This window comes from Saccoglossus kowalevskii, chromosome 14 (genome assembly GCF_978046115.1).
Source record: "Saccoglossus kowalevskii chromosome 14, keSacKowa6.1, whole genome shotgun sequence".
Taxonomy (NCBI): domain Eukaryota; kingdom Metazoa; phylum Hemichordata; class Enteropneusta; family Harrimaniidae; genus Saccoglossus; species Saccoglossus kowalevskii.
In genome coordinates this window covers 15,761,891-15,789,705 of record NC_140654.1, presented here as the reverse complement: position 1 = coordinate 15,789,705, position 27,815 = coordinate 15,761,891, and the positions used below count along the sequence as shown (strand labels likewise).

Sequence of the window (27,815 nt, the reverse complement as noted above, 5' to 3'; positions counted from 1 at the left end):
GCACAAACTCAACCGACATCCAATCTTGATATCAACGCGTTAAGGACTTCGAAACTACATGCAATCGATTTAGAAATAAGCTAAACAGTTGAACAGCAGTTGTTTAATGCAAATAGTATACCTCATATCCAAACTCAAGCTGTTTTATGGCTAACGTGTTTGCAATATGTAGTATATGAGATATTAATAATAAATGCATACAATCCCTGAAACATATCTACTGTTTTTTTCGGTCAGATCATCTTTTATACGTTAATTAGTTTCATATATAAATGAAGTGTGTTCCTCTGGCTAAGTTGTACAAGTCATGCGCCGAAGACAATTGGAAGCAGTAACCGATAGTTTTAATAAAAATCAACGGTATAAATTCCACAGTCACGTGGCTGAAAGAACACAATAATGGTAATATTCTAAACTCCGTTTGATTGCCCCAGTCTATGATTTAATATAAATCCAAACTCACAAAAAATGTGTTGTTCGTAGTAGAAAAGATATATATGCTTTTTTTGCGACAGTCAAATGATGTTTACTTATCATAGCCACTAGTGTTTCATATACGGCGTAGACATATAACTACATGCCGAAATGTTGGTCCGGAAAAGCGGCGTAATAAAATAACACATTTAGAGGTGTGAAGACAGTGTTACTTTGCTATAAGAGTAGTAATTTGTTTCTTAATCGATAACGCCTTAATTTAAAGAAACCTAAATTACGACAGACAATGAATACCGTTCTTTGTCTACTCGTGGCCTATGACAGATTTACTGCTGTCATTTGTATTACTGTATCGCGTGTCTAATTAACCACGCTTCGTGTACCGCATTCAACCACCTTTAATAAATGAACGCTCCGCTGCGTTTAAATACCCTAGATATCGTTAGCCGTGGGCCGCCCCACCCACTCTCACTTTTCTGCAATTTAGAAGTGTGAAACAAGTGACAAGTCAATTTAAGTACATGTATTTAGCTTATCCATGATAATTAGTATTATTTTGTTCATGCTATGTATTATGAATTATTTCCTAGTACGTGGAGAGATTGATTGGAAAACATTTTATCGTATTTTAGACAGTTATTGTGTCAATCGTTCATTGCTCGAATGTACGTGTAATTTCCCATTAAGCGTTTGGACGCACACATAAAATTCCAAGTGGCGAGATAAGTCTCCGAAGCCAAGAACCGATACACTCACATTTGCTTGTGCGTGCACCAACGATATGAAGAGCTGATAAGTATTGTCAGCGTTAATGTTTATAAATGAAATGTAGAATAATGACCAATTATTTCAAATTGCGCAGCATGGTTTCTTAATGTTGTGTAGATTAACTAACAATTGGGAATATTGCTCGATCAGTGCGTATACCGAGAATGTCACGTCGGTAAAGACGTATCGTTGTTCTGGGTTATGTTAAAAGGTATACAGCGTAACAAAATGCGGAACAAGGCGGTTAAGTACATATTTACTAAGCTCACAGTTCTGAGTTAAACAACTAATTTGCTTTCGAAGACAAATGAATTTTTTATATTACGCATTGGATGGTTATTTGATAGCTAGCTACTATCGCGTTCTTATCGGTGCAATTGTAGTGAATTATATTCTGCGAAACCAACCAATTTATTGGATTAATTGAGTGTATAATAAGCTTAATTCCACAATATGTATGAATAATTTTTTTTTACAACATCAATATACGTAATTATCTTCATATATCGTGATATAAAGACAACACTGTTATCACAACAATAGTCTATGCTCACCTTTCAAACAGTAATAATGTGTAAGCAGACCGTATGGCTGACAGTGTCGTTCATGCTCGGCTCCGTTTCCTGTATATGATCGCTGGAGATACAGGTATTATCACGGTGATATACCAAAGGTTTCTATAGCGACGACGTTAGTAAGGCGTACTCGATTGGCCAGTGTCTCTGTGACGAGGCAGGAGTCCTACTGGTGGTTTCGTTTCACGTCATGTGCGCCGATAAATGTTCATTCGGTTCTTTTTACGTTAACACTTCCGGTGTGATATTGACATATAATATATACAGATGTATGTAGTAATACCATGGGATTATCTAACTACAAGATCGTTTATTTATTCTGCAATTTGAAGCCATACGGGTATAGTTTGTTTAGTTTATCATTCATTCACACGCGCTTTAAATGGACTGAAGTATGATACAAAAAATAACAAAATCAAGCAAATGGTAAAAAGGGGAAAGCGATGCTGTTCATTACAATTCAATTCGTGTCTCCTCTGTGAACTTATTCATTGCGTCATCATGGGTTAGGAATGTTAAAAACGCATATGCGATTGTATTAGTAACACACGTAATACAATAAACATCAATACGTAGTATTTACCGATGATGGCTTAAGGAAAGGGTGAGAACAAAATAATATTAGTAATGTAATAACGCAGCTTACATCTAACAACTCGCATGGTGCATTGAAATACTCAATATGATATTCTTCGCATTGATGTGTATAAATTGAATTTTTAGAAATGAAGGGAAATGCCCTGGGTACACCTAATGATGTTACAAATAAATGGTTTGTCTTAATGTATTTTATTACAAATCTAAAGTTACTGTATATTTGTGATATGTTCTTATTCTATCAATCGAACTCTCTTCTGAACTGTGTTTCTTGTGAAATCGTGTTATATGCGTGGCGTGATGGCTAGTGCTTAATTATAACGCAGTTGATCATTTGCTTGGCAACCAAATTGTTTCAAAAATACATAACGCAGTCCGGGTGAAAATAATAATTTATTCCCGATAATGCAAATAATTATCAGTGATATGTTTTAAGGACCTTGTTTAAAACGTACAATAATACGTCAGTGGCGTAAGATGCGAATAAAACGATGATTAAAGCGATGTAATTGTCTTATCCAATAACATCAGGAAACGTTAAAGTAGAGGGAATATACTGCTATTTAATGTTTATAAATAATAAGACAACATATAACTTGTATTTGATTGCAGCAATGTTATTGTCACTTATGACAAGGTCAACCCTGTTTGTGACATCTCAAGATTGTACACACGCGTCACGTACAAACATGATAGTAAACGACTCGAGAGTTTTGCACTTGATTAAAGTATAATCAATTCCTTCATGTATTCATTTGGAAAGGTGATTTCTCCAACGATTACAATGCACGTACTTACTCACAGTGGAAAGTATATGTTTTCAAATACAAAATTGGACAGATTTCTTTGCACTTCTATTGAATGTGCTTTTTCGAGAGCAGCAATTGTTATAGAAAAAAACTGTGAGAGTATTTTTTCTATCGCCATATCGACTAATTTAAAGAAAACGGTTTCTTTGGACTACGGCGTCATTTATGCTGCAAGATGGCAATTATTGATTTCAAATACTGCAGCGAGTTCCAGTCGAAATTGATCAGAATTGAAATTAGAGCTGGTATCGGTGAGTTCGTACTTCTTGAAAATTCACAGTACTAGAAAATAGTATTCACAGTTACTGTAATCGGTAAAAAGAGTGTTTACAGATTGTCCGAGTGCAATATACAGAAACAAAGTTTCAATGTTGTTTTCTGTTCGATTTTTTGATTTCGAGCACTTACTACACGCATACTAATAATTGAACTACATAGAATATGTTCAAGTACAAATCTAAATGTATACTGAAATTGTAATTTGTACGTGATAACGTGTTTCTGAATGAATATTTCAAATAAACAATTGCAATAAATACACCTGGGACATAAACAATATTTATTCTCGCTACTGTTGTTCCAAATTCAATTACGTCGTTCGATGAAAAGGATTCACTTTCATTTGATGATCTGAATAATTTCAAACATCATTGTAGTGTATCTACACTTATGGTATGGTTTATCTAATTTATTATGAGACTAAAATGTTGAAAATATATAACAAATTTCCATGGAATCGTTCATGACACGAACTTGAAAAATTAGTTAATTCAGTAGGAGATAGATATATATGCATATGGACCCCATCGTACACATGGAGTTATGTCAGGGGATTCGAATCGTGTGAGCACGTCCTGTGCCACAAGCGGTATCTGCCACATATCTTTCAAAGTCACAATCAAGTAGTTTATGTTTGAAACTGAATTAGGTATCAGTAGTTTGTGCTGAGTAAACCAGAAATTTGTTATGGAGTTGGACGTCATCTCTCTTCACAATACGTACTGTGTTCAGCTCTTATGGCCTCGTGTAACACACTCGCAAATTGTGGCAAGGTTGACGACACGTGTAAGTAATTACGACTTAGACGTCATCACACAGTCCCCCTTGAAATGCATGTTCACTTGAATGCACTTATCTCTCTGTTCGTGTTAATGTAACATTTATTTATCGATTACTCCATTCGCTGCCATGTCGTTGGACTTCAAACTACGTTAAGATGGTTAAACTGTTGAGCTCAGATTTATTTCGCACGAAGAGTATAATCACTCTCAGTACATATGTAACTAAGGTATTTGTGATTGTGACCATTTTAGCAACATATTTAAGCTGCACTGAGAGCATTAATATATAACACGCGTACTAGTAGTCGATATACTTGAAAGATTGCATTTCAATAAATTAACATATATGTAATTTTCCGCTGATAGCATTTGATCATTTAAACAAGATTCTTCTAGACGATTACAATGTATTGCCTTTCAATATATTTGCTCAGCTATTTTGTACTTGAACGTGATAATTCAAAGACAATAATATTCTAACAACAACTTTCCTTAAATTGGGTTGGCGACCAAGCAATTGAAGTTATATTTTTCCCCGAATTTATATTGGCACTGATACACTATTCATTGTAGACGTGCAAGGGTGTTATTCGCTGAATTCTACTATTATAGGGGTGACAGTACCACGCGTTACTGTGGTGTTCCAAATGCAAATATCAGCCGCGTTATATTTTCACTCTGAGGTACTACCTTTACGATTCTCATGAACAGAACAGAACAGCTTTGCAGTGTAAATAAACGTCATGCATTCAGGAGGAAACAAATTAAAATATTGCTCCTCGGTTATATGCAAGTATTTCAGATGTTTATTCCCATCAAATCTATATACATGTAATTTGTGCTAGCGCGTCTTTGTCGGCTGGCTAATGAAAAGCTATTCCTTAAGACTCAAGTCTCAAAGGCCGGAGAAAGTCTTCGTGTTTTGATTACGCTGGAAAACAAAACAGTAGCAACAAATAATGGCCAACAAAGAATTTTGTGATTTAGCCTATGGATACGTCGCATACTCGGGGCAATATCACTCATGTACATGCAGTTACTTTTCTCTTATTTCTTCTATCAATATCAACCCGATCGAGAGAAAGCGTGTACGTCGACGTCTTATGTAATATATGACAGCCATTCCAACTGACAGCTTTTGTATTTGTTGGTCTATTTTTTAATTAAAAACTAATAAAATCGATTGACAGAATATATTAACACTAAATCTATTTTTTTCGAATTTATTCATATCACTGTAAAAATGTTCAAAAAAGTTCAGTTTTGAATGTTTACGTCACGTCTAAGTACAGCAGTACAGCAGGGAACGCAATTGCGACCTTACAACATGTTTCACTGAATTTAGATCATGTCTCCTGTGGACTTAGATGCAATAGTGCCGTAACAATAAATATTTTGGCAATTTAACTACTTATTAAGGTATAAATAAACAACATTTGTGCCAGTTTTGAAAATACCTTTTTGTTATATATAAATGTGAAATCTATTAAATTCCGTAACGTGTTTACAATGGCAACAACGGCCATATCACGACTGCGTTACATATCAATCCGCGCGTCCCAAATTTCATGTCGAGGTTCGTGTGAAATCGAATCTTTTTTTTTAGTTTTAACGAGTAATACGAGCCGTTGCATGTATGATAAACGAGTTATTCACCGCCAAACAAAAAATAACACTTTAGGCGAATATCCTCTATTTATTTAATGGCGTTAATGTTAGCTTGCTACACTATTAATAATTCACAACTGAACACCTAAATAGCCGTGTTTCGTTTACGACACAGTTTTCGGGTCAATGAAACCACATATAATAATAATCTTAATGACGCAATGCAATGCATAATATGGTATGTCATATTACCAAGTCAATCGATATATTTCTTGTGCGTCTCTTATCGTATCCATAGCGGAATAATTCGACTGAGTAGCTGCTGATCCAAAGGGATTTGTTATAATCGGTGATGCTTATATATTATACAGCAATGCTTAGACGAGTTAGTGCCATATTTTCTCATATCCTTTGAGTTAATGGCAGTGACCAAAAGATTCTTGCTCAAACGCGTACTACGCCGAGTACACATACACAAATGCTTTGCAGAATAGTGATGATGATACAGCAACCAACGCTGATAAAAATGCGATATGCTACGAATTGAAATCACTTTGAAAAGCAAATCATTGTCAGTTTTGAGATTCTTTTAACACATATAACTATTACCAACATCGGCCATTCTATCATACTCTGATATGTGAATGAACTTGTCAGTTACATATCGTGCCAGTGATGACTATTCTCTCGCAACCGACTCTTGTTTCTAGTTTGTACTCTGAGATTCCCTAATCACCGATGATTGGAATTGAAGTCATACGAGCAATGCACCGGGAGAAGTACAATTGTTTGATTTACAGCTGCATTAGGCAGCTCTGACAGACATGATCCCAAAGCACCAATATCGCTAATGTTTATTATAGAGTAGTATACACGGTCGTCCTTCTCAGCAAATTGTATGTTGTTTACTGACGTCTCAGAGGTCTAATACGGTTTTAGTGACCTTCATTTGCCAAGTTGGCGGCTTTGGTATTTGGCATTAAGATTCAGACTTTGTAGAGAATTATGAGGATTAACGGGGGTCATAACACAAATACTGCCCAGATTACAAAATCATTTGAAAGTGTCCCTTGTTTACTATCAAAGTCATGACATGTGAGTAGACAGGAATTGAATTGATGTCTTATACTTTTTCGCTTCAGACAAATTGGCTCCAATCTAATGCATGTCAATATCTTTTATAAAATCGATAGCTGTTTGTGGTGTGTTTTTTTCACGTTCACCTTGTCGAATACGCCAAACGCTCAACATGTTGAAAAAAATAAACGGTATCAATCGGAAAAAAAACTGATCTAAATTCGAAAAAAAAAACATTGGGATACATCCAATTTAGATATGGATATCATCATACGGATCGAGAATTACGTACACGTTTCTTTCCCACGATGTTTGGTAAGCGATGAATCGTCAACAGAAAGCATTTTTCGAGCGTATATCCTACCGAATGGTAAGATACGATCGATCATATCGTCCTAGAATCAAGACTAATTTATCTGTTAAATGTTTTAATAGTTGGTTTTATAACATTAACAAACTATGTTTGTATCTTCTGAAATATTTAGTTTGTGTTTGGAAGAAATAAGAGTGAACGCCGAATTGGCATGATATACAATTTCGTCCAACATCTGGTATTAAACCGTTGTTAATGCTAATCAATAAAACAACTCATGCTCCAGATATGACATGTATGCGATGAAATGCGTTACTAAAGCTTACGAAAGCTACAGAAAATAGGCCCGATAATCCATATAATCGCCATTAAACATTGTTTTTGTCATTTTCGCGGCATTTCGGAGAAGTCTGAAATTCTAGTCAGAAGAATAATGTCGTCATAAAACGGATTTCAATTTAAAACTGCGAGAATGTCAAATCACCATTTTTTTTCGTAATTTCCCTGGGGAATTGTATACAGTTGTATTCTTATTCGTATCGTGTATTATGTTCTACATGTGGAAATAAAGGCATGTATTATGTGAGTGTTAAGGCTTCAGCAAAAAGGGAATAAACGACCCGAGTATAATAACCTGAACTTAAACCTTAGTAGAGTATCGGTAGCGAACAAGCGACGTGTCATTCAAAACGTGGTATATCATGCGATGAACAATGTTGCGTCTAATCGCACGAAAATATATAATAATTGCAGTGAAATAGATTAGTATATTCACACCAAATGCCAAAATCACCAATACCATCTGTATCACTATAAGCACCACACAACGAGTCGAAATAATCATTGAGACGGCATTATGTTCGCCTGTGGATGTTAACGTGAGTAAAGTTAACACCAGTGAGCTTCCTTAAACCTCATTCGCTTTGACCTCTTTGGTCGTGATGATGTGGAATTCGCCGAAGCATATTTTGCTGATGCGAAATGTTCCCCTTGGTTGTTCGAAGGTGACTGCGTCCAGTATTTCTACGCAGTCAAAATTATGTATATGACATACTCTTCGAGTCGAACAACACAAACAAATGTTACAGAAATGTGGAATCTTAAAAATGTTTAGTGTTTGAAAGCTCCTTTTTCCTTTTTAGCTATTTCGGGAAGATCTGTCACTCATCTTCGTTCGAAAGTTTTTAGCTTGGCAAGGTTTTAAATGCTTGGTAAATTTAAAGCCAGCATAAAACATTGGCTATTTCCGAGCCATAATCATACACACTGTGATAGGTGAAAACAAGTGGTGTTCATAGCTAAAATGGAACTCGATCTGTAGAGCATTCAGTCAATTTGAATAATCAAAATTTCTGACTCACTGAAGGTTAAATAACAATAAATAACATAGAAGGTGATTATTTCTCGACAATTCTAAAAAAAAGCGTTGTTTTTTTAATTTCCACTTTCGTCCTGTCAAACAAATAATTTAGCGAGACATGTACAAACAATCATGATGTTTGGTCGTTATAACACAAATGGAGTATATCACGCGTGACTGACGCGATTGTTAATTTAGGTACACGAGTCTAATTCAATCAACCATCCCACAATACGTCTACCTAGCGAAATAATTGAACATGACCCGTCATCATCGGTTCAACGTTAACGTATTCAATTACCTAAATTAAATTTTTAATTAACCGTTATACGATAGCTGTCCTGTCCATAAATCGCATTTAAAACTGATACAATATTTTTTAACAGAAAAACAATGTGTTATCAGATCACTTGTTTTCATTTATGTAAATTTTTTATTGTTGATTGTAATTTAAAATGTTAATTTTATTAAAAATTAAATATTTTAATATAATAAAGTAATTTGTGATCAGCGTCTCTTAAAGGCGCATGCGCTTTGACTCGAAAGTACATACCATTATTTCAATACGCAGGAAGGTGCAGCTGAAATAAGTATATAAACACGCCAAATCAATCCTAAAGTCCAAAAATACATACGCAAATGTAACAGTATTACAGTATATTCGCCAATATTCCTTGCCCGATTTATTGCGTGCATTGAACTGACAAAGACATAGATCATTGAACAAAAAAAACAAATAAACCTAAACACAAATTAAACCTAAATAAAAAATGTGTAATAAAATGAAAAACAGATGGTAAGAAAAATATTCTTGCATTATCGTGCAAAGCCGATCCCATAAAATCAGTCATATTTGACAATAAGGGTTGATAATACTATTTGTCTAAATCAAGCAGTGTGTTACCCATAAATCAGCATTTTTTACGAGAAACCATAAATTATACTATGTTCTGATATTGTATGCCGTGTGTAACAGTTTAGGTACATGCGTTTCCATACTGACCACGAAGAATCAATGCAAATATGAATAAAATACCATAATTCATATCAAAGTAAAATGAAATGTCATTTGTGTTATTATTAATTTCGTCTATAAAAGTTATAATATTAAAAATTGCGTTAGGTTATTATAGAATGTGTTATAGCAAAATAATCACGACAGGTAGACCTCGATGGGTATGGACCGTACATTGCATGGACGTGTTTTTTTTTTCGTGTCTGTTTCCACATGTTTAGTAATCGGTGCCCTGCTTTAATAATAACAAGCGCATTAATCAGCAAGATTAAATTAAAAACTGACATGCTAACGAATGTGACAAGCGCACATTCTACATCTCGAACGTGTTTCACGTAATGTACTACTACAATGTACAAATCATGGACTGTGTGGATAAATGCTATCAATAAATAACGCATCGACATCAATAAAGAGTAGTTTATTTGTGTCCCTTTAAAGCGCGGTGGTCGTCACGCTGCGCATGTGCGACATTTGTGTTGATAAACATGGAGATTCCCACAATCCAATGCGCTCTTCAAATGGAAATCACAAGTATGAGGTTTGACCTGGGCGCGTCTTGCACTGATTACCGCCGGCGACTCCTTCGATATCTTCCAATAACATGAAAATTACCTGGGAACGACTCAGTTCGTACTCGTTGATCTGCGCAACAGTCAAAGTCGCCATCTGTGTTTATATGAGACCTGTATATCTCGCGCATGCGTGGATCGACGACTATCGCCCTTTAACCACATTCGTATCATTGCGCAAGCAATCCTTTCACAGAATCAATCATTCAAACTATGTCTGTCAAAGAAGGTTGTGTGAATCACAAAAAAATCACAATGTATTGTTTACTTTAAACATCAGATTTAATTGCTGATAACAGATGCATGTTTGGGAGCAGAAAGCACGACGCACTGCATATTAGTATGTGTTATAAATCACAACGATCAGAACGAGAGTCGTTTATGGCTTCATAATATTACGTTACCACACGCCAATGTTAACCTCTATTCGCGAGCAAATTCATTTCAACAAAAGCAAATTTACCTAATTTTGTTTATTTATGACGATGGTGATTTGTACCAACAATATTGCATCCAGACGGCGTCATATTAGATTCGAAAAAAGGTATAGATGCCTCAAACATTATATTGCCATAGACCCTTCTTCTCGCCCAATGTGGCGCTGTGGGGGTTTTATTATTGTGTAACTAACGAGGCAAGAACGAGAATGTACACATAGTCGAGACGCAGTCGAGCCCATTATTTAACGCCTCTGTGCGAGCCCTGACATCACGCAATATTAGGCAGTGTTGAGTTGAATATACGTAATATAATATACGTGCAGTTGTAGTTTGAGAATGGGAAAATGACAGTGTATTATGTGCGTTGTATGCACTAGTATTTCAGTTACCGTAGACCGTTCACCGTCAAACGACTTGCAAAAACACGTCAAGTAGTAAGTTTGCTAGATAGATTGAACCAGGATTTTCTAGCGTGCATGAATCGTGGAGAGTTTTTTGTTTAAATAATCCATACACATGTGAGAAAACATTGGAGCAGGTTGAGTCACATATAATCTTGTTTGTATTTTTGTGCATTGACTTCACGCTAAGAAACGTGAGATAGAAGGAAAGGTTAAACAAATAAAACAAGCCATGCATAACACAGTCCCCGTTAGTTATCAAATTTAACATATATAGTTTTGTTTATAGTAATATAGTTGGAACATAAACTTGTCAGAAATATGGATCCAAAAGATGATGCTTGATTATGATGATTTTTAATTATGAAATGTTTGACATCTTGTATCTGATCGTCAAACGAGTACATATCCATATTGAGAAAATTGCTAAATAATTCATAACATCATTAATTAAAACAGTCGATCATTTTGAATACATCTATACATCTATAACATAATGTAAAACGAGTATATAAAATTTGAACATAAACAGTCAAAGCATATCAGAGATATGGCTCTGGAAGCCAATTCATTTAAACAAAATGGCCGTGAGTCAGCCATTTTGAATCCGATCTGAAAAATAATTGACGTACGACAGGAACCCAAAATCTCTAATGTATGTACCAAGTTTGAACAAAATCCACCCATAAACGCCAAGATCCAGTTCTGGAATGCCAGAAATGCTTGATTTTGATGATTTTAAGCACAAAAATGACTGCCATTTGGCCATTTTGAATCAGATAGTCAAACCAATATATCTATGTCATGATGTATAGTGAATTTATATATAATTTGAACATAATCAGTCAAAGCATGGCTGAGATATGGCACTAGAACTGCATTCATTAAAACAAAATGGCCACCAGTCAGCCATTTTAAATCAGATCTGAAAAATAAAATGACGTACATCAGGAACCCAAAATCTCTAATGTATGTACCAAGTTTGAACAAAATCCATCAATAAACGCCAAGATCCAGTTCTTAAACGCCAGAAATGCTTGATTTTGATGAAAAACATGGCTACCATTTGGTCATTGTGAATCAGATAGTCAAACCAATATATCTATGTCATGATGTATAGTAAATATATATAACATTTGAACATAAACAGTCAAAACACGGCAGAGATATGGAACTAGAACTGCATAATTTTTAATCAGATCTGAAAAATAAAATAACGTACATCAGGAACCCAAAATCTCTCAAATGCGTACATCAAGGTTCCATAATGTCCAAATTTTACGTATGTGCCATGTTTGAACAAAAACCCTCAATAAACGTCAAGATCCAGTTCTGGAATGTCAGAAATGCTTGATTTGTGAGGCTGTTTTAGCACAAAAATGGCTGCCATTTGGCCATTTTGAATCATATATACAAACCAATATACCTATGTCATGATGCACAATGAATATATAAAATTTGAACATAAACAGTCAAAGCATGATAAGGATATACGTCAGAACTGGGACTAAAAAAACATCACCAATAATCGATTTAAGGTAGCGGGACTATTATTTGCATACTTGTTTTCATCTTCCAGTTGTGACTCAATGACTACAAATAGACCCAGGAAAGTAGATACTTTTAGAATCGCCAGACTTCAAGCTTTTCACAAGTGTATTTTGCATGCCCGTATCTGCATTCTACGACGCGTTACTCAATCAAAAGTGAAAAATTACTTTTTCTGTAAAAAAAAAATTACGCATTTATGCTGGCGATAAGTAGTATTTTTTTTTCACTTTTCCTAGTTGTTCAATAGTCAGGTAATGTGAATGTGTCTGGTCAGTTTTATTCAAGCAACGCGTTTTAAAAAATAGTGTGCTGAATTTCAATTACTGTTTTAGTCGCATTGCCCCCAACTCAAACCACAACTCGTTGGTAAATAATCGATGAAATAGTTTGTCTGGACACATTCAAGTTCCTCTCACTGTCACCTTAAAGCTGTGAAAATTTGGTATTAATCCGACGACAATAAGTATACGTTATTTTTTGTTAAAGACCTTGTATTTTGAAAAACATAAACTCCTAGAAAACGTCCATGAAGTAACAGCAAAGATTTTCAAGCTTGTTTATCGGCACAATCAATTTGTTTTCCCATCAAGGTCTGTTTTAACATGTGTAGGGACATCCAAATGTGTAAGGCTATTAGAAACCAAAAAAATAAAGGAATGGGATAGCTATAATTGGATAAATTCGGCATATGAAAACACCAAAATCAATGATTTTTTTTCAGTGGCTGTGTGACCTTGTGTCTAACGCATTCATATGCAAATGACTAATCTGTGAAACAAACAGGGGCGGAGACAAACCACTCAAATGTTTGGAAACACTCATTGTGTGTCAGATAGCTACTGATAACACATCCTAACATTGCTTTGTCTTGAGTTTATCTTTGAAACTTATAGGCACTACTGAGGCTGCCTTGCTTCCCTTCGGAAAATCTACATTTTAACCAACTTACATGACATTCTATATTATGTTGACTTTATCACATGAAAGTTTATAGTGCATTTCATCAATTAATAAATAAATGTGAAAATCGTAATTTTCAACACAAATAATAGTCTCGCTACCTTAACTAATATCAGTATATAATAGATGTACTTTCTTGTGTGTGAATGATCCATCCACATAAACAAGTATTAATAACGTCGTTTCTTTATAAAGTTTTCTTTCCATGATTTTTTGGGGATTTTCGGTTTCTGATTCATTATGCATTATATAATACATGTTCTTAGACTAATATATGCAGTAATGAGACAGAATTACCTTTGTGGTATCAAATGAGTAAAGACGTGGCAATATATCATAAAGTATAGTACAATAGCACATTTGACACAAGTATGACATCAATTAAAAAAAATGAGCAAACAAACGCGGTTCATGTCCTTTTACATCTGGTGTGTTACAGAAAGTACTCAAACTAAAACATAGATCATGTTTCCTCAAGCTGAACTCTATCTGACCCGTTCATCTCAATAACTAACACCGTCTGTGATAACGACAACATAAAAAAACATTGTCTATTTCTCTGATAATAAAAATTGATTTTTAATTAGTTGACTGACTCATTTGCTCATCAGTACAGGTACTGCCTGTCTATGCGGACACACATACTCATAAAGGTAATGACACGTTGTTTTTAGGGAAATGCAACGAAACATGCTCCGGATTTTGTCGGTTTTGAATACGAGACACGTCGTCATAGTTGTACCAAAAAAGGATACAGAGAGATAAGCTCAAGTTAAGTATATGCTGTAACTACGATAATGTAATACAGATAGTAATCGCATGATTCGTTCAGATATAATCATAGAGTCTGACCTCTATACAGCATGTCACTAGTAGAACTAGCCACTTGTACGTTGCGATAAGAAAACTATGTTTATGCAATTTATATTGGCTTTCATAGCGATATTAATAAGATGAGACGGTTTATATGGCGTTGGTCCATAACAGAATGCGTTACTAAGGGACAACGTGACCGTATGCCGGAAAATGCAATAACCACAGCCTCAGATGGTCAATTGTTGAACAGTTGTAAAGGAATAACTGCGAATAAAACTAATATATACAAAGTAGAATAATGGTCATGTTAGATTTAAACTAACGTTTATAAATTTAACGAGTGCGTTGATCATGAATTCCAGAATAAGATAAATATTGCAAGAAATGATATACGTTCAGAAAATAATGTTACTGCTAGAAGATCGGATGTAATAAACACGCGGTGTCATTAGTAGCATTCTAACAATATGTTAGAAAGTTAATTTGTATAAAACAATATAAAGCTGGAATTGCAATTTTAGATTTGTCTTTCTGCGAAGGTGGACAGTATTGGTTTTTTAACGCCCATGCATGTTCAAAGTAACGTGTTCGTTATTTTGTTATTCGTTTATATCGCTGTGAGTACATGACCCATTTAACGCCGGGGCAATGGTGTCAATGGTAACTGACAATAGCAGCCTACAATTTCAGCCAACTTGGAATCGATAATTGTTTAGATTTTTATATAATAATTAATAGCCACCGAATATAGAACGGCGTTATGTTATAGTATACGCTACACGTGAATGTCGATTAATCGGTTTTGAAAATAACTATAGGTGGCGCTTCAAGTGCTATGATCAGATAAGATACTCGTAGGTCCACCTACGCGACACTACGAGGGCGCCATGCGAGTATACATTGAAGATATTAATTGGGCAATTTTATCATATATATATATATATATATATATTTTTTTTTTAATTTGTGTACAATGTCGTATGATAATAAAAACAAAAAATATATGTATTATAAGTTACCAAGAACGAAACACAGTGTATGTGGCGCGCAAATTAGTACCCGTTATGTGGAATGATTAACCACGTAAATGCGCATGCGTGTTGCATTACAAATGTGTAACTTTCGTGAATTATTCAGTCCACTCACACCGATTGTGTCAATCGTACGCATACTCACTCATACATGTATGGCGTGACGTTTAGTTCTAAGATGCATGCGCCGTTTTATGGAATACTCTAATTTTAAATCCATGACCTAGCGTCGCTATCATTTGTCATAATTGAACAGAGCCTAGAATTCGTGTTACAACGTAGTCTGAGTTGTTATTTTAACGACAATAACTATAACCACAATTTTCAGTTTCAATCTCAACTTGCTTGGGAAAACATATTTCTTTTTTATTGAGTCGGTTTGCATCTCTGACAATCGGATTTCTTCAAGTTTCAGATGAAATAAATAAGCCAGTTTATATTATATTAAATATGTATTATTACCGGCCATATAATAAAAAATAACAAGAATGTGCGCCAATTCGTTTAATTTGACGTTAAACTTTATCATAAAGTGTGGTACAAACTAGTACATACAATGTGTAACATTCATACGTTGAGGGCGCAACATATTCCTGAGAAGTAAAGCGTCAGCAACGATATACAATTCGACCGACATTTTGATATATTTTTTTCCAATTTGAGTTTATTGTTTTGAGACAGATCGTAATCTGAGACAATGATTTTTTACAAAATAAATTAAATACGTGTTTGCGCAGAGCGAATGAGAAAAAAAATAAAGGATACGGGAGTCTAAGACAACTGGACTTGGTATAAAATTATAACTGAAAAGTAGTCTGGTGACCATATATACCTTTGATCTGTAGTTTTGCGAGTAGCCACGTAAATTAAAACCATGTGGTAAAATTACAGGCAATCTGGCGATGAGTTTCAATGGTAACCAAACACCCCAAAAGATTTGTTATTTAAATAAATCGTCATTGAGGGCGCAATTTCAAGTTCGCAACGACCTTCGCGGCGAACAAAGAGCATAGAAAGCGAAAGTAATGACATCACAGGGTTTCCTTACAGTGACTAATTTCAGCCATCTTTGTTGTGAAGCGTCGTATCGCGCTTGTCGTATACTTTTGGCGCCGTTGCTGCTTATTGGTAATTATTTGTTGATAGTGTGTGCCCATATTGAGTTTGCCTTCTTTATGGCGTATGATGTCCGTAATCTTTAATACCGACTTGACGTAGATGTTCATTATATCAGTGTAGTGAACCCGGAAGCAACAAAAGCATATCATGGAAATATACACACTCGGCAACTTTCTCCATTGACGCCAAATTGCAGCCTGAGTATTTAATATCTCCAGACGATCGGACAATATCGCCGGCACATTAGGTATCTGCGGTATCTTCGCTATCACGTGACCTTGGCGAACGAATCATGACTGGATCGCGTACGAGATCCAACCAGCAGCGTATCCATCCTCTCAGCAGCCTGTATGGACAATTGGATGGCGCGCTCGGTACTGAAGAGGTGAATAAATTAAAAATTGTTCTCCAAGGTCGACAGATATCAAAACGGGACATGCAAACGCTTGGCGGCGCTGCTAGTATATTCCGTCAACTCGAAGACAGTGGTTTCATCAGTAGTGTTGACCTGACTTTTCTGAAGCAAATTTTAGAAGAAATTGACCGCGCTCCTCTTGTTGAGCTAGTGGAGAGGTGTGAACAGGATTTAAACGAGTATACTGGGTCTGGTAAGTAGTAGACGATGTATCCATCACTCTGAACTGAATACAATTAGATGTACGACAACTTCCTGGCACAAGATGGATTATTTACCTCTATGCTCACAATAACTATACCCCGTGCACGAGTTTCTCGTGACACTCTTGGGCGTTACGGGGTAATTTGTCATTCATTAAACGATATTTTAATTGCGGTGATAATTATCCCTGGCTCGTTTAATTTATTTATTTATTTATTTATTTATTTATTTATTTATTTATTTATTTATTTATTTATTTATTAATTAATTAATTAATTAATTAATTAATTAATTAATTAATTAATTAATTAATTAATTAATTAATTAGTTTGTTTGTTTGTCTGTTTGTTTGTTTCGTTTAATTTATTTATTTATTTATTTATTTATTTATTAATTAATTAGTTTGTTTGTTTGTCTGTTTGTTTGTTTCGTTTAATTTATTTATTTATTTATTTATTTATTTATTTATTAATTAATTAATTAATTAATTAATTAATTAATTAATTAATTAGTTTGTTTGTTTGTTTGTTTGTTTGTTTGTTTGTTTGTTTGTTTGTTTGTTTGTTTGTTTGTTTGTTTGTTTGTTTGTTTGTTTGTTTGTTTGTTTGTTTGTTTGTATGTATGTGTGTATGTAATCCTACACCATCTACATAAAACGCCATTGAATCTCACACACTTTATCGAGGCCGGCTTCACAAAAATTGGTGATCTCATCGATGGTAATGAATGGCGCTCAGCTGAACTGCTCCATCCTCATATTAATATGTACTCCAAACGTGTTCTTAATATCGCATTGAATGTAATACACAAAGCAATCCCAGCTCAATTTAAAGAAATATTACAAAAAACTAACAATGCGCCAAATACGAATGTCACGACTACCACATATTCTCTTGAATTAATCTATAGAGATGACGATAATGACATATTAATAAACTGTCCACTGTATAAATTAGAAAAGGGCACAATTTATAAATTTCTAATCTATACCCGAAAACTGATAAAAGATCCCACCCACCCAGGCACACTTTGGTGTGATCTGTTATCTCTTGATCCCGACAAACCAATATTTCAAGATTGCTACATTGCACCGCTAACGAAAAAAGATGGAGATTTACAGTGGCGACTTCTTCATGGGGCATACCCTACTGGAGGTTTTCTGGTTAAGTCTGGTTTACAACAAACAGATAACTGTCCATTTTGCCAGGATAAAGACGATCTCGTCCATATTTTTGTAGAGTGTACAAGACTTGAACCACTCTTCAAATTGTTCAACAGCATCATACAAAATCTATTTGACGGAGAAAGAATACCACTATCACAGTATCTACTAGGCGCCACTAGAGGCAAGAGCATAACACAGAACCATAGATTACTATGCTACATACTCGTCTCATTGAAAGCAGCTATCCACGTGACACGGGTAAAGAAAATGAAAGGACTACCGAAAACGGACGTCACTCAAGCCTTTAAGGCGAGACTAAAATGGAGAATTAACACCGAGTACAACTACCACTATCTCAACCATACCGTTGACCAGTTCAAGTATCGGTGGTGTAACAACAATGCGCTGGCATCCATTGCAGAAGATATACTCGTCTACGCGGATTATTTGAAATAACACCCTTATGAACATTATCATCATCGTATTTGTTAATAACAATGAGAGCTGTATTATTTATAACGATTAATACTTAAATAGTATCTTTACTACCTACCTGAACAATACTTACTCGTCGTATTTATTCGAATTTGATATCTTGGTTTTCATGTAAACCTATATTTTTATCTTTTTTAGTTATGTAATAACAGAAATGTAAATATCTTTTTTATACCTGCGAATAAAAATTAGAAATGTATGTATGTAATCCTACACCATCTACATAAAACGCCATTGAATCTCACACACTTTATCGAGGCCGGCTTCACAAAAATTGGTGATCTCATCGATGGTAATGAATGGCGCTCAGCTGAACTGCTCCATCCTCATATTAATATGTACTCCAAACGTGTTCTTAATATCGCATTGAATGTAATACACAAAGCAATCCCAGCTCAATTTAAAGAAATATTACAAAAAACTAACAATGCGCCAAATACGAATGTCACGACTACCACATATTCTCTTGAATTAATCTATAGAGATGACGATAATGACATATTAATAAACTGTCCACTGTATAAATTAGAAAAGGGCACAATTTATAAATTTCTAATCTATACCCGAAAACTGATAAAAGATCCCACCCACCCAGGCACACTTTGGTGTGATCTGTTATCTCTTGACCCCGACAAACCAATATTTCAAGATTGCTACATTGCACCGCTAACGAAAAAAGATGGAGATTTACAGTGGCGACTTCTTCATGGGGCATACCCTACTGGAGGTTTTCTGGTTAAGTCTGGTTTACAACAAACAGATAACTGTCCATTTTGCCAGGATAAAGACGATCTCGTCCATATTTTTGTAGAGTGTACAAGACTTGAACCACTCTTCAAATTGTTCAACAGCATCATACAAAATCTATTTGACGGAGAAAGAATACCACTATCACAGTATCTACTAGGCGCCACTAGAGGCAAGAGCATAACACAGAACCATAGATTACTATGCTACATACTCGTCTCATTGAAAGCAGCTATCCACGTGACACGGGTAAAGAAAATGAAAGGACTACCGAAAACGGACGTCACTCAAGCCTTTAAGGCGAGACTAAAATGGAGAATTAACACAGAGTACAACTACCACTATCTCAACCATACCGTTGACCAGTTCAAGTATCGGTGGTGTAACAACAATGCGCTGGCATCCATTGCAGAAGATATACTCGTCTACGCGGATTATTTGAAATAACACCCTTATGAACATTATCATCATCGTATTTGTTAATAACAATGAGAGCTGTATTATTTATAACGATTAATACTTAAATAGTATCTTTACTACCTACCTGAACAATACTTACTCGTCGTATTTATTCGAATTTGATATCTTGGTTTTCATGTAAACCTATATTTTTATCTTTTTTAGTTATGTAATAACAGAAATGTAAATATCTTTTTTATACCTGCGAATAAAAATTAGAAATGTATGTATGTATGTATGTATGTATGTATGTATGTATGTATGTATGTATGTATGTATGTATGTATGTTTGTTTGTTTGTTTGTTTGTTTGTTTGTTTGTTTGTTTGTTTGTTTGTTTGTTTGTTTGTTTGTTTGTTTGTTTGTTTGTTTATTTGCTTATTTATTAATTTTTTGCCAAAAAATTTTGTTCTTCAATGCACAAACTGCGAAATTATGTGATTTATTTCTTGGGTGCCTGCCCAAGTTTTGCAAATACTCATCTAAAATCACATACTTAATATATTTTATCATTGACGCTGGTAATCTTCTTGTTGATGCCGTTCTATTCCAGATACTCGCATCTATTTGTTTCGTTACTAGTCTGAGCAAATCTTGCGCAACGAATATAAGTGGATACCATTTACATGTGCAGTACAAAATGAACTTCAAGGCGACTAAAACTCGCTATAGTTGACTAATAGTTATTCCATTATCAAAAATGTCATTTAGTCGTATAATGAATATATCGCATCGTCCACGCCCTCTAGAGCTGAAGTGTTTGTCTGACGTAAATAGGTAAACGGGACGCCGTACAAATTCTATATATTGTTTGGTTCGTGATCGTCTACCAATAGCAAATATGAGTTGCCTTGAAAGATGTTGTTTACGACACTTTAAGTCATGTAGATGCCATGGAAGGACATCGTCGGTAGATGGCGCATTGTGTATTTGTCTAAGAATCACTACCGTTTGATAAGAATACACAGACTTTTCAGAGAAAAAACAAATTAAATTATTGATGAACAATTATATTCTTGATTTCCGAGAAATACGCTCATAACTTAAAGCGTGGGGGTCGTGACCTGCGCACGCGACGATAACAACACACGCTAAAAATGCAAAGGCTCACGGGTAGACGCTTGTTTGTTAACAATGACACGCTATGGCCATCTGGCGATTGCGCAGGTGACGACTCTCCCGCTTTAACTAATTATCGTAATTATCACCATTCTTAACAGTGGCAGTAGGTACATCACCAAGATCCGGGGCGTACTATTTCCGATTGGCAGTAACCGTAGCCGCGTGCAGCGTACTATGTGCAATGTGCTATAGATATGATGTGTTCAGCTATACGATCACTCTACTGGTGGGCACATCTCTAGACACCAATGACGCCATGTCGCCAGATTACAAGCCACCTGATGTCGTACCAACACCACAAATAAACATCGATTCCCTACTTGCTAAAGCTCTGGATTCGGCGATTGGTACCAAGGGCCAGGTGTGTAATAATTTGTTATATGTTACAATATTGTGGGGAGAGCTTTGAAAATTCAACGTTATTCTCAGTGCCTGTTCAAGTTAAATTAATGACATCGTCGACTGTTTTTGTGGATATATGTGTGTATTTACATGATTGGATGATCTTGAATAATCATGAATTTGTGTCAATCACGACACATTCTGTTTCTATTCTAAAACAATCTTTTGATATCGTCAGAAAAGAAGGACATTACAAAAATGTGTAAGACTGCTCTGTACTATGTACAGCATGTAGGATACTTGCCTTTTTCAATAAACAATATCAATTGTATTTTAATATCGCAATGCGTTAAGACGTTCGCGAGTTTTATTGATCAAAAGCTGACGTGCTGCTTCGTTTCAGAATAAGTTATTATTTGTTTTCACTTAAATAAATCTCGTCGTTTATTGCTGTGCCAAATTGACGTACGCCATCTTGTTTGAAGCCCGTTCTGACGTCATAATAACACCGGTAAAATAGTGGTCTTATAAATTCGTAAGGAAAGGTTGATTTTATAATGTTCGTCGTCGAAGTGAAAATTCCACATGCAATTCGGTGACTTGATGACGCCCGAAGATGTTGAAAACTCCATCACAGCCTAATCCACGGAACTGCTCGGTGATTCTCGGTTATTTGCAAGAACGCGGCAAACATCTTGCGAGCACCGTAACGTTCATTTAAGTACACATATTACTTCACATAGTACTTCAAACTTAATATTGATAACACACAACTGTAAACAAGTTATTCAAAAGTGCATTTTGTGTCTGGAAAACAAACATAAATCGATTTTCAAAAATAGTATTATCTACAAAACTAAGAGATAAAATGAATAAAATAAAATGTCGATGATCAAGTGATGTAATTCTACACACTGCGCATGCACATAATTAGTTTCGCTCGCCAATAACACTGCACAATCATAAAGCGGTACTACAAATGTACTACATGACACCAGTGCAGTCGACGCATATATATAAGGCAGAATTTGATACATCGATTAGCATATGTCAACAAACATGCTGCTCTCTGATTGGCCTGACTGTTAGATGGTAGGGATGGATAACCAATCAGGCACAGTATATCTGCCGCCATGCTATGTATCCCAGAATGCATTGTTGCCACTCATCATTATCCAAGGACATTTTAAACTCAATACGACATTTCAAACTGAGTTGACGCATGTTTTTAAATAATAATATCATTGCAGATTAAAATAGGGAACCGTGACATCATGTACGAGGCTAATGGGAGAATCCACAGCTTCAAAGAACCATGGGTATTTGACGCTTGGGCAATGGATTTACAGAGTCAAATCAAGGCAAAGGTGAACCACTTTGAAAATGAAGACGACGCCGTGAAAGAAGCCATTTCAGAACTGGTTAAGAAGTTAAAGACAGCGGGGATAGTATCATAGTCGACACGGTGTTCTAATTTGTCGAAACGAGCCGAGCAACCTTTTATAACCTAACCCCTCTTTCCCTGGCGTTAAAGCCATAAATGGCAGTAAATGAGCAATGTTAGACGATTGACCAGTCTGTGCGAGTGGTGTTTTTGGAATCGATCGGCAGAGTGTCCACTTGTACTGTACTTTATCCAAATTAAAAATCCCAGCGACTCAACTGTACAAATGACAAGTGGTTTTGAATGATTTGAACGAATATACTTTCATCAGTACTTTCATCTAACTTTTATATTTCTTAGTTTTTTGACAGGGAAGTGATACTTCTAATGCAGCGAGCTGTTTTAATTGCTGTTGTGGTAGAGTTTTTATATTTTCCGGTCAAATGCATTTATTGGTCCACTGAAAAATCAAATTAAGGTTCCCTGTAACTTAGACTCTTATTGATCAAGGCATTTTTAAAATCATGGGTGTTAACTCCCCTCAAGTTATGACACGTTGTACCCTATAAAATAATGGTTGCATCTAATATTAAAATAAAGATGGCGGAGTATAGCGTTGATTCCTCAAAGTTCTACTCTGGATTACTTTGAGTCAATAAAGATACTAGAAAGTTAGTATTTATATGCCTGTGTGTTTTTTTGGTTGTTTTTTCACTGTCTTTGACTTTCCCAGTATGTTTGTTGCTATTGACAACAATTCAGTCCTTTGCAAGGCTTCAGTCAATGTTTTTCTTCACTACCTACCCAGCTACTCGTTGGGCGCTATGTAGCTGGTGTGGTATATTTATCACAGACAGTAGGGCAATTGTCACATTTAGTGCTCCAAAAAAATATTCTCTGTCCATGTGTATTTATATAAATAGATGCAGTTTCCTTGGCTTGAATAACATTCACTGGCTTCGTACATACAGGTATACTGGTTTTCATGTTTTTTCATGGAAAACAATTTTAATTATAAACTGAATAAATGTAACGTTCTTTTACTCCTTTTAGCGTGATCGCGAAAACTAACCTGACCGCTAAAGAAATCCCGACTGGACGCATCTGCGGGCATTTGACTGCTATTAATTATTCATGAGTGGGTGTGTGTATGTGTGTGAAAGTAAACGTGACTTTTAAAGGTTGATTCGATTCGATCGCAGAGATGGCTACCTTAACCTTCTAAGTGCAAAGGCGATACTTTTGGTCCACCTATTTTTTGCACAACGATGTTACAAACGCCGGTGCCACGCCGACGTTTGTTGATCACATCACATTCATCAATTTCAATATATGAGCACGTGCGATAGGGGAGGTATGTACAATGTAACTTTACCGAAAACGGGTCTCATCATCAATCTGTAGCTTAACTTGTACTTTTTATAACAGGCGCCCTCTATGGTTCGGACATTATCAAGAACATACACAGTCTTTACTAAAACGTTAGTATCCACAATATAAGTGACGATTTCGTGTAGTCATATAATTGCTTTAATCGTGAATGATTTAAAGAGTTTAGTAAATCCGATATCGCACGGTCACGAATAGAAGATTTTATTTATGCCATTTATCTGTTTAGTCATCATAAATACATCGCAAACGTAAACTATGTGAGCGCGTCAAAGGATTCTTAGCACATTCGTATCATTTGCATTTTGAAATGATGTTCCTTGAATAAAGTTTATGAACATTATTTGCATTCTATACATGATTAAACTGCGCAACCGAAGAACGAACTTTGGAAAGCAGACAAACAATAAACTTTCAAAGATAATTTATATATTGTCAGACTTCGTAACCAATCAAAAGCGTCGAATGCTTGGAGTTGTGTCGTATTCGACCGTTTTAGTCACCACTATACAAGAGCTATGTACCAACGTCTGTATTTTTTTGTGCACTGCTGTAAATCTAACGGTGATGGAATCTGAACACCGAATGTTCATATTTGGATGCAGTCTAATTCATTCTTCTCCATCAATAATTAACCATTAACCATCAACCTACAAAACTAATACGTACCCAACTCTACTGAGTGATATAGTTTGCCACTGGGACCAAGCAACGAAATCCGAGGAGCTATGCATAATTAAATTGCGCCAGCTTAGAACTAAATTTGGAAAATGGGCAAACACAATTTGTTAAATCTACAGAAACAATTTAAAATTTGTCTGCTTCTAGTGTTTTATTTTGCTTTGTTTTTTAATATTTGACGGTTTATCTTGCCAAGACTTATCAGTAATTTTTGTTTGCAGCTGAAGAATAAAAGCTAAAAAAAGGAAAAAAAACGAATATGGGGAAATCGACACAGCATGTTATATACAAAAACAGAGCAAAACAGTAATGATTTGTGTAGAAAACAATGCGCGAGAACTATGCGGAATATTGATGAATAAGATCAACTGCGCAGATCCAAACGTTACTTTGTAGTAATTCGAGACATTGGAAACGTAAAATATTCGTCCGTTTTCATGCATGTTGCTTATGCTTAAAGATTAAAAAGTAATCAAATTCGAAATCAACAAGGTTTTCGTGTTTGGTGGGTCATTGTCACGTAAAACCATTCATGATAAGATTTTCGACAGTTACGTCAAATAAAATCCTGACTGAACTCAGGGTTTCTCGAGTAAGTCGGTCACATCGTAAAGAATTACCTAGCTAAATATATCGCACGATCGCGGCTAAAGACCTTGGTATAAATTATGGCTTGTTTAATTTCTTGACAAATACATGATTAGTTTGTACACCACGCACTTTACACGTGGACAGCTTTGGGAGAGAACAACACAAGTAATTTTATTACTATTGGCAAACTTACGCGCATATCGTGACCTTTATTTGAAGCAATCAATCAAAAACATCGAACGCTTGTATTGTATTCGAATTGTAGGTTGTGTCGTAAACAAAACATGAGGGATGTTATTCTTTAAGATTCTGTTAATGCTTATTGATATATATATATCAATATATATATATATATATATATATATATATATATATATATATATATATATATATATATATATATATATATATATATATATATATACATGTATATATATATATATATATATATATATATATATATATATTTCTCATATATAATACTGTTGGAGATATCGATGTGCTATAGAAGTTCCATACCCTGTCTATACATTTACACAGTGACATATCAGATGGAAGATGCCTACAATATACGTATTTTATAACGGATATGGGTAATATAATACTTTATATGGAGAGTGTGCAAACAGTAAACATACACAAATATGATTTAAAAATCGTCTGCCTTTAGTGCTGTATTTTGCTTTTTTTAATTATATTTGTAACTATTTATCTTGTCAAGATAACTTATCAATTCAGGTCAATTTTAGATCTAAGAAGCGTTTCATAAAAATAATACGGATGTGAATATCATGGTCACGTGGCTAGTTGAAATTATGTTTTTTTTTTTTGTTTATATAATCAAATTATTTATTATTATATTATATGGACGTGTACCATAGCTAGACCATGTGGACACCACGAGGGTGCGCACAATACTTTTATATTCTTTAAATGATTTATTGGTCACGGTGGTGTCGTATAAATCTACGTCTTGACCTGACATGACTCCTTTCCACAGTTCCATCGCATGGTGGGCAGCAAGGAACATTTTCTCCTACAAATACTGATACATCCACCGCATCCAGACCATTCTGTTATAATAGCGGCCTGTTTTCAGCGGTTTGCTATTTGAAGAAGGGGCTGTGAGTTTTGCGTTGTTTTCAGAAAACCCGTAATCACTGCACTCACGTACGTGTACCCCATTTGCCATCGATCACTGGCATTTGGCGGGAACTGCTAAATACTAAAATCCACAAGGTAAGTCGGACTCGCTTTTTAACGCATAATTTAATACCCTGATTAGAAAATCAGAGTACAGTTGACGCTGCAATGAGTCAAGCTTGATACCATATAATTAGTCATACTACCTGATAGTATACAAAATTATAATGTATCGTGCGATCTATTCAAGTCAAAGTTAGCGTACCTGGTAGTAGTAAGTCGCATGTTAACAGATGCGTATCATTGTTCAGTTTGCATTTGAGTGTTTGGGTTGCAGTCTGAGTGTACGATTTTCTTCGAATTGCGATTGCTTTTACAACTGTGATCATTTCTTGGCCAAACCTATTTCACGCACTTGTTGGCTAAAAAATAATTTTTTGCTCAAAATGAAAGTTCAGGCCTTATTGGAAACACCACACGTGCACATGTGTTTCAGCACGTAGCCCATGTAGGTGAATACTCTCGCCAATATATTTGGGCTAATCACAGTCTACATAACGCTCAACAGCTTACCGCTTCTGGGAGCAAAACGATATACACAGTGGACGCAGACGTTTCAGAAAAATGGCGGTCATTCATTTATCACTACGTTTCATAAATGAAGTTTGAGTACAACAAAAAACAACTGACTGTCTCGGAAAGCAACAACCTGAATGCGATCCCACCGAAATTTGCGAATCTGCATTGTACGACAATCGGAGTAATTTATTAATACTAAAATTTGCTCCGTTTTGTGGGGGCATATTGTTAAGACTTAGTCATGTTCCCACGGCTATCGGTGCGAGCAGTCATGCTATTTCAAGAGTGCCAGGACCCCCCCCCCCCCTACGATCCCTTTTCCATGTATAAACAGCACTATTCAATATAAATTAAAATTGCTTCGCGGGTGTTATCGACTCATTGAGAAACTATACATGTCGTTTAAAATAGAATAATGCAGCCTCTACTGCCTTCTGCGTCGTAGTCAACCCAATTGTTTGAGAGAATAAGCAACTGGTGCTTTCCAAAAATGGCTCAGTGGTATAGCTGAGAAAATTTGGCACATTTACCAATGTGACTGTAACGCCATGAATAATGACGGGGTGCCATAAATAATAACGTGACGGTATAC

At 35.4% G+C, this 27,815-nt stretch overlaps 1 protein-coding gene across 1 annotated transcript; it reads left to right on the top strand.

Moving 5' to 3' along the window:
* The first annotated feature begins 16,451 nt into the window (after positions 1-16,451).
* LOC144343674 (uncharacterized) lies at positions 16,452-23,522 on the top strand. Its single transcript, XM_078006091.2, has 3 exons — positions 16,452-17,116; positions 21,213-21,475; positions 22,707-23,522. The coding sequence occupies exons 1-3, from the start codon at positions 16,801-16,803 to the stop codon at positions 22,911-22,913; spliced, it is 786 nt and encodes a 261-aa protein (XP_077862217.2). The 5' UTR covers positions 16,452-16,800; the 3' UTR covers positions 22,914-23,522.
* The last annotated feature ends 4,293 nt before the right edge of the window (positions 23,523-27,815 follow it).

Coding starts and splice junctions, on each gene's coding strand:
- LOC144343674 (XM_078006091.2), top strand. CDS start 16,801: ATGACTGGATCGCGTACGAGATCCAACCAGCAGCGTATCCATCCTCTC. Junction 17,117..21,212: donor AAACGAGTATACTGGGTCTG/GTAAGTAGTAGA, acceptor CATTCTTAACAG/TGGCAGTAGGTACATCACCA. Junction 21,476..22,706: donor CGATTGGTACCAAGGGCCAG/GTGTGTAATAAT, acceptor ATATCATTGCAG/ATTAAAATAGGGAACCGTGA.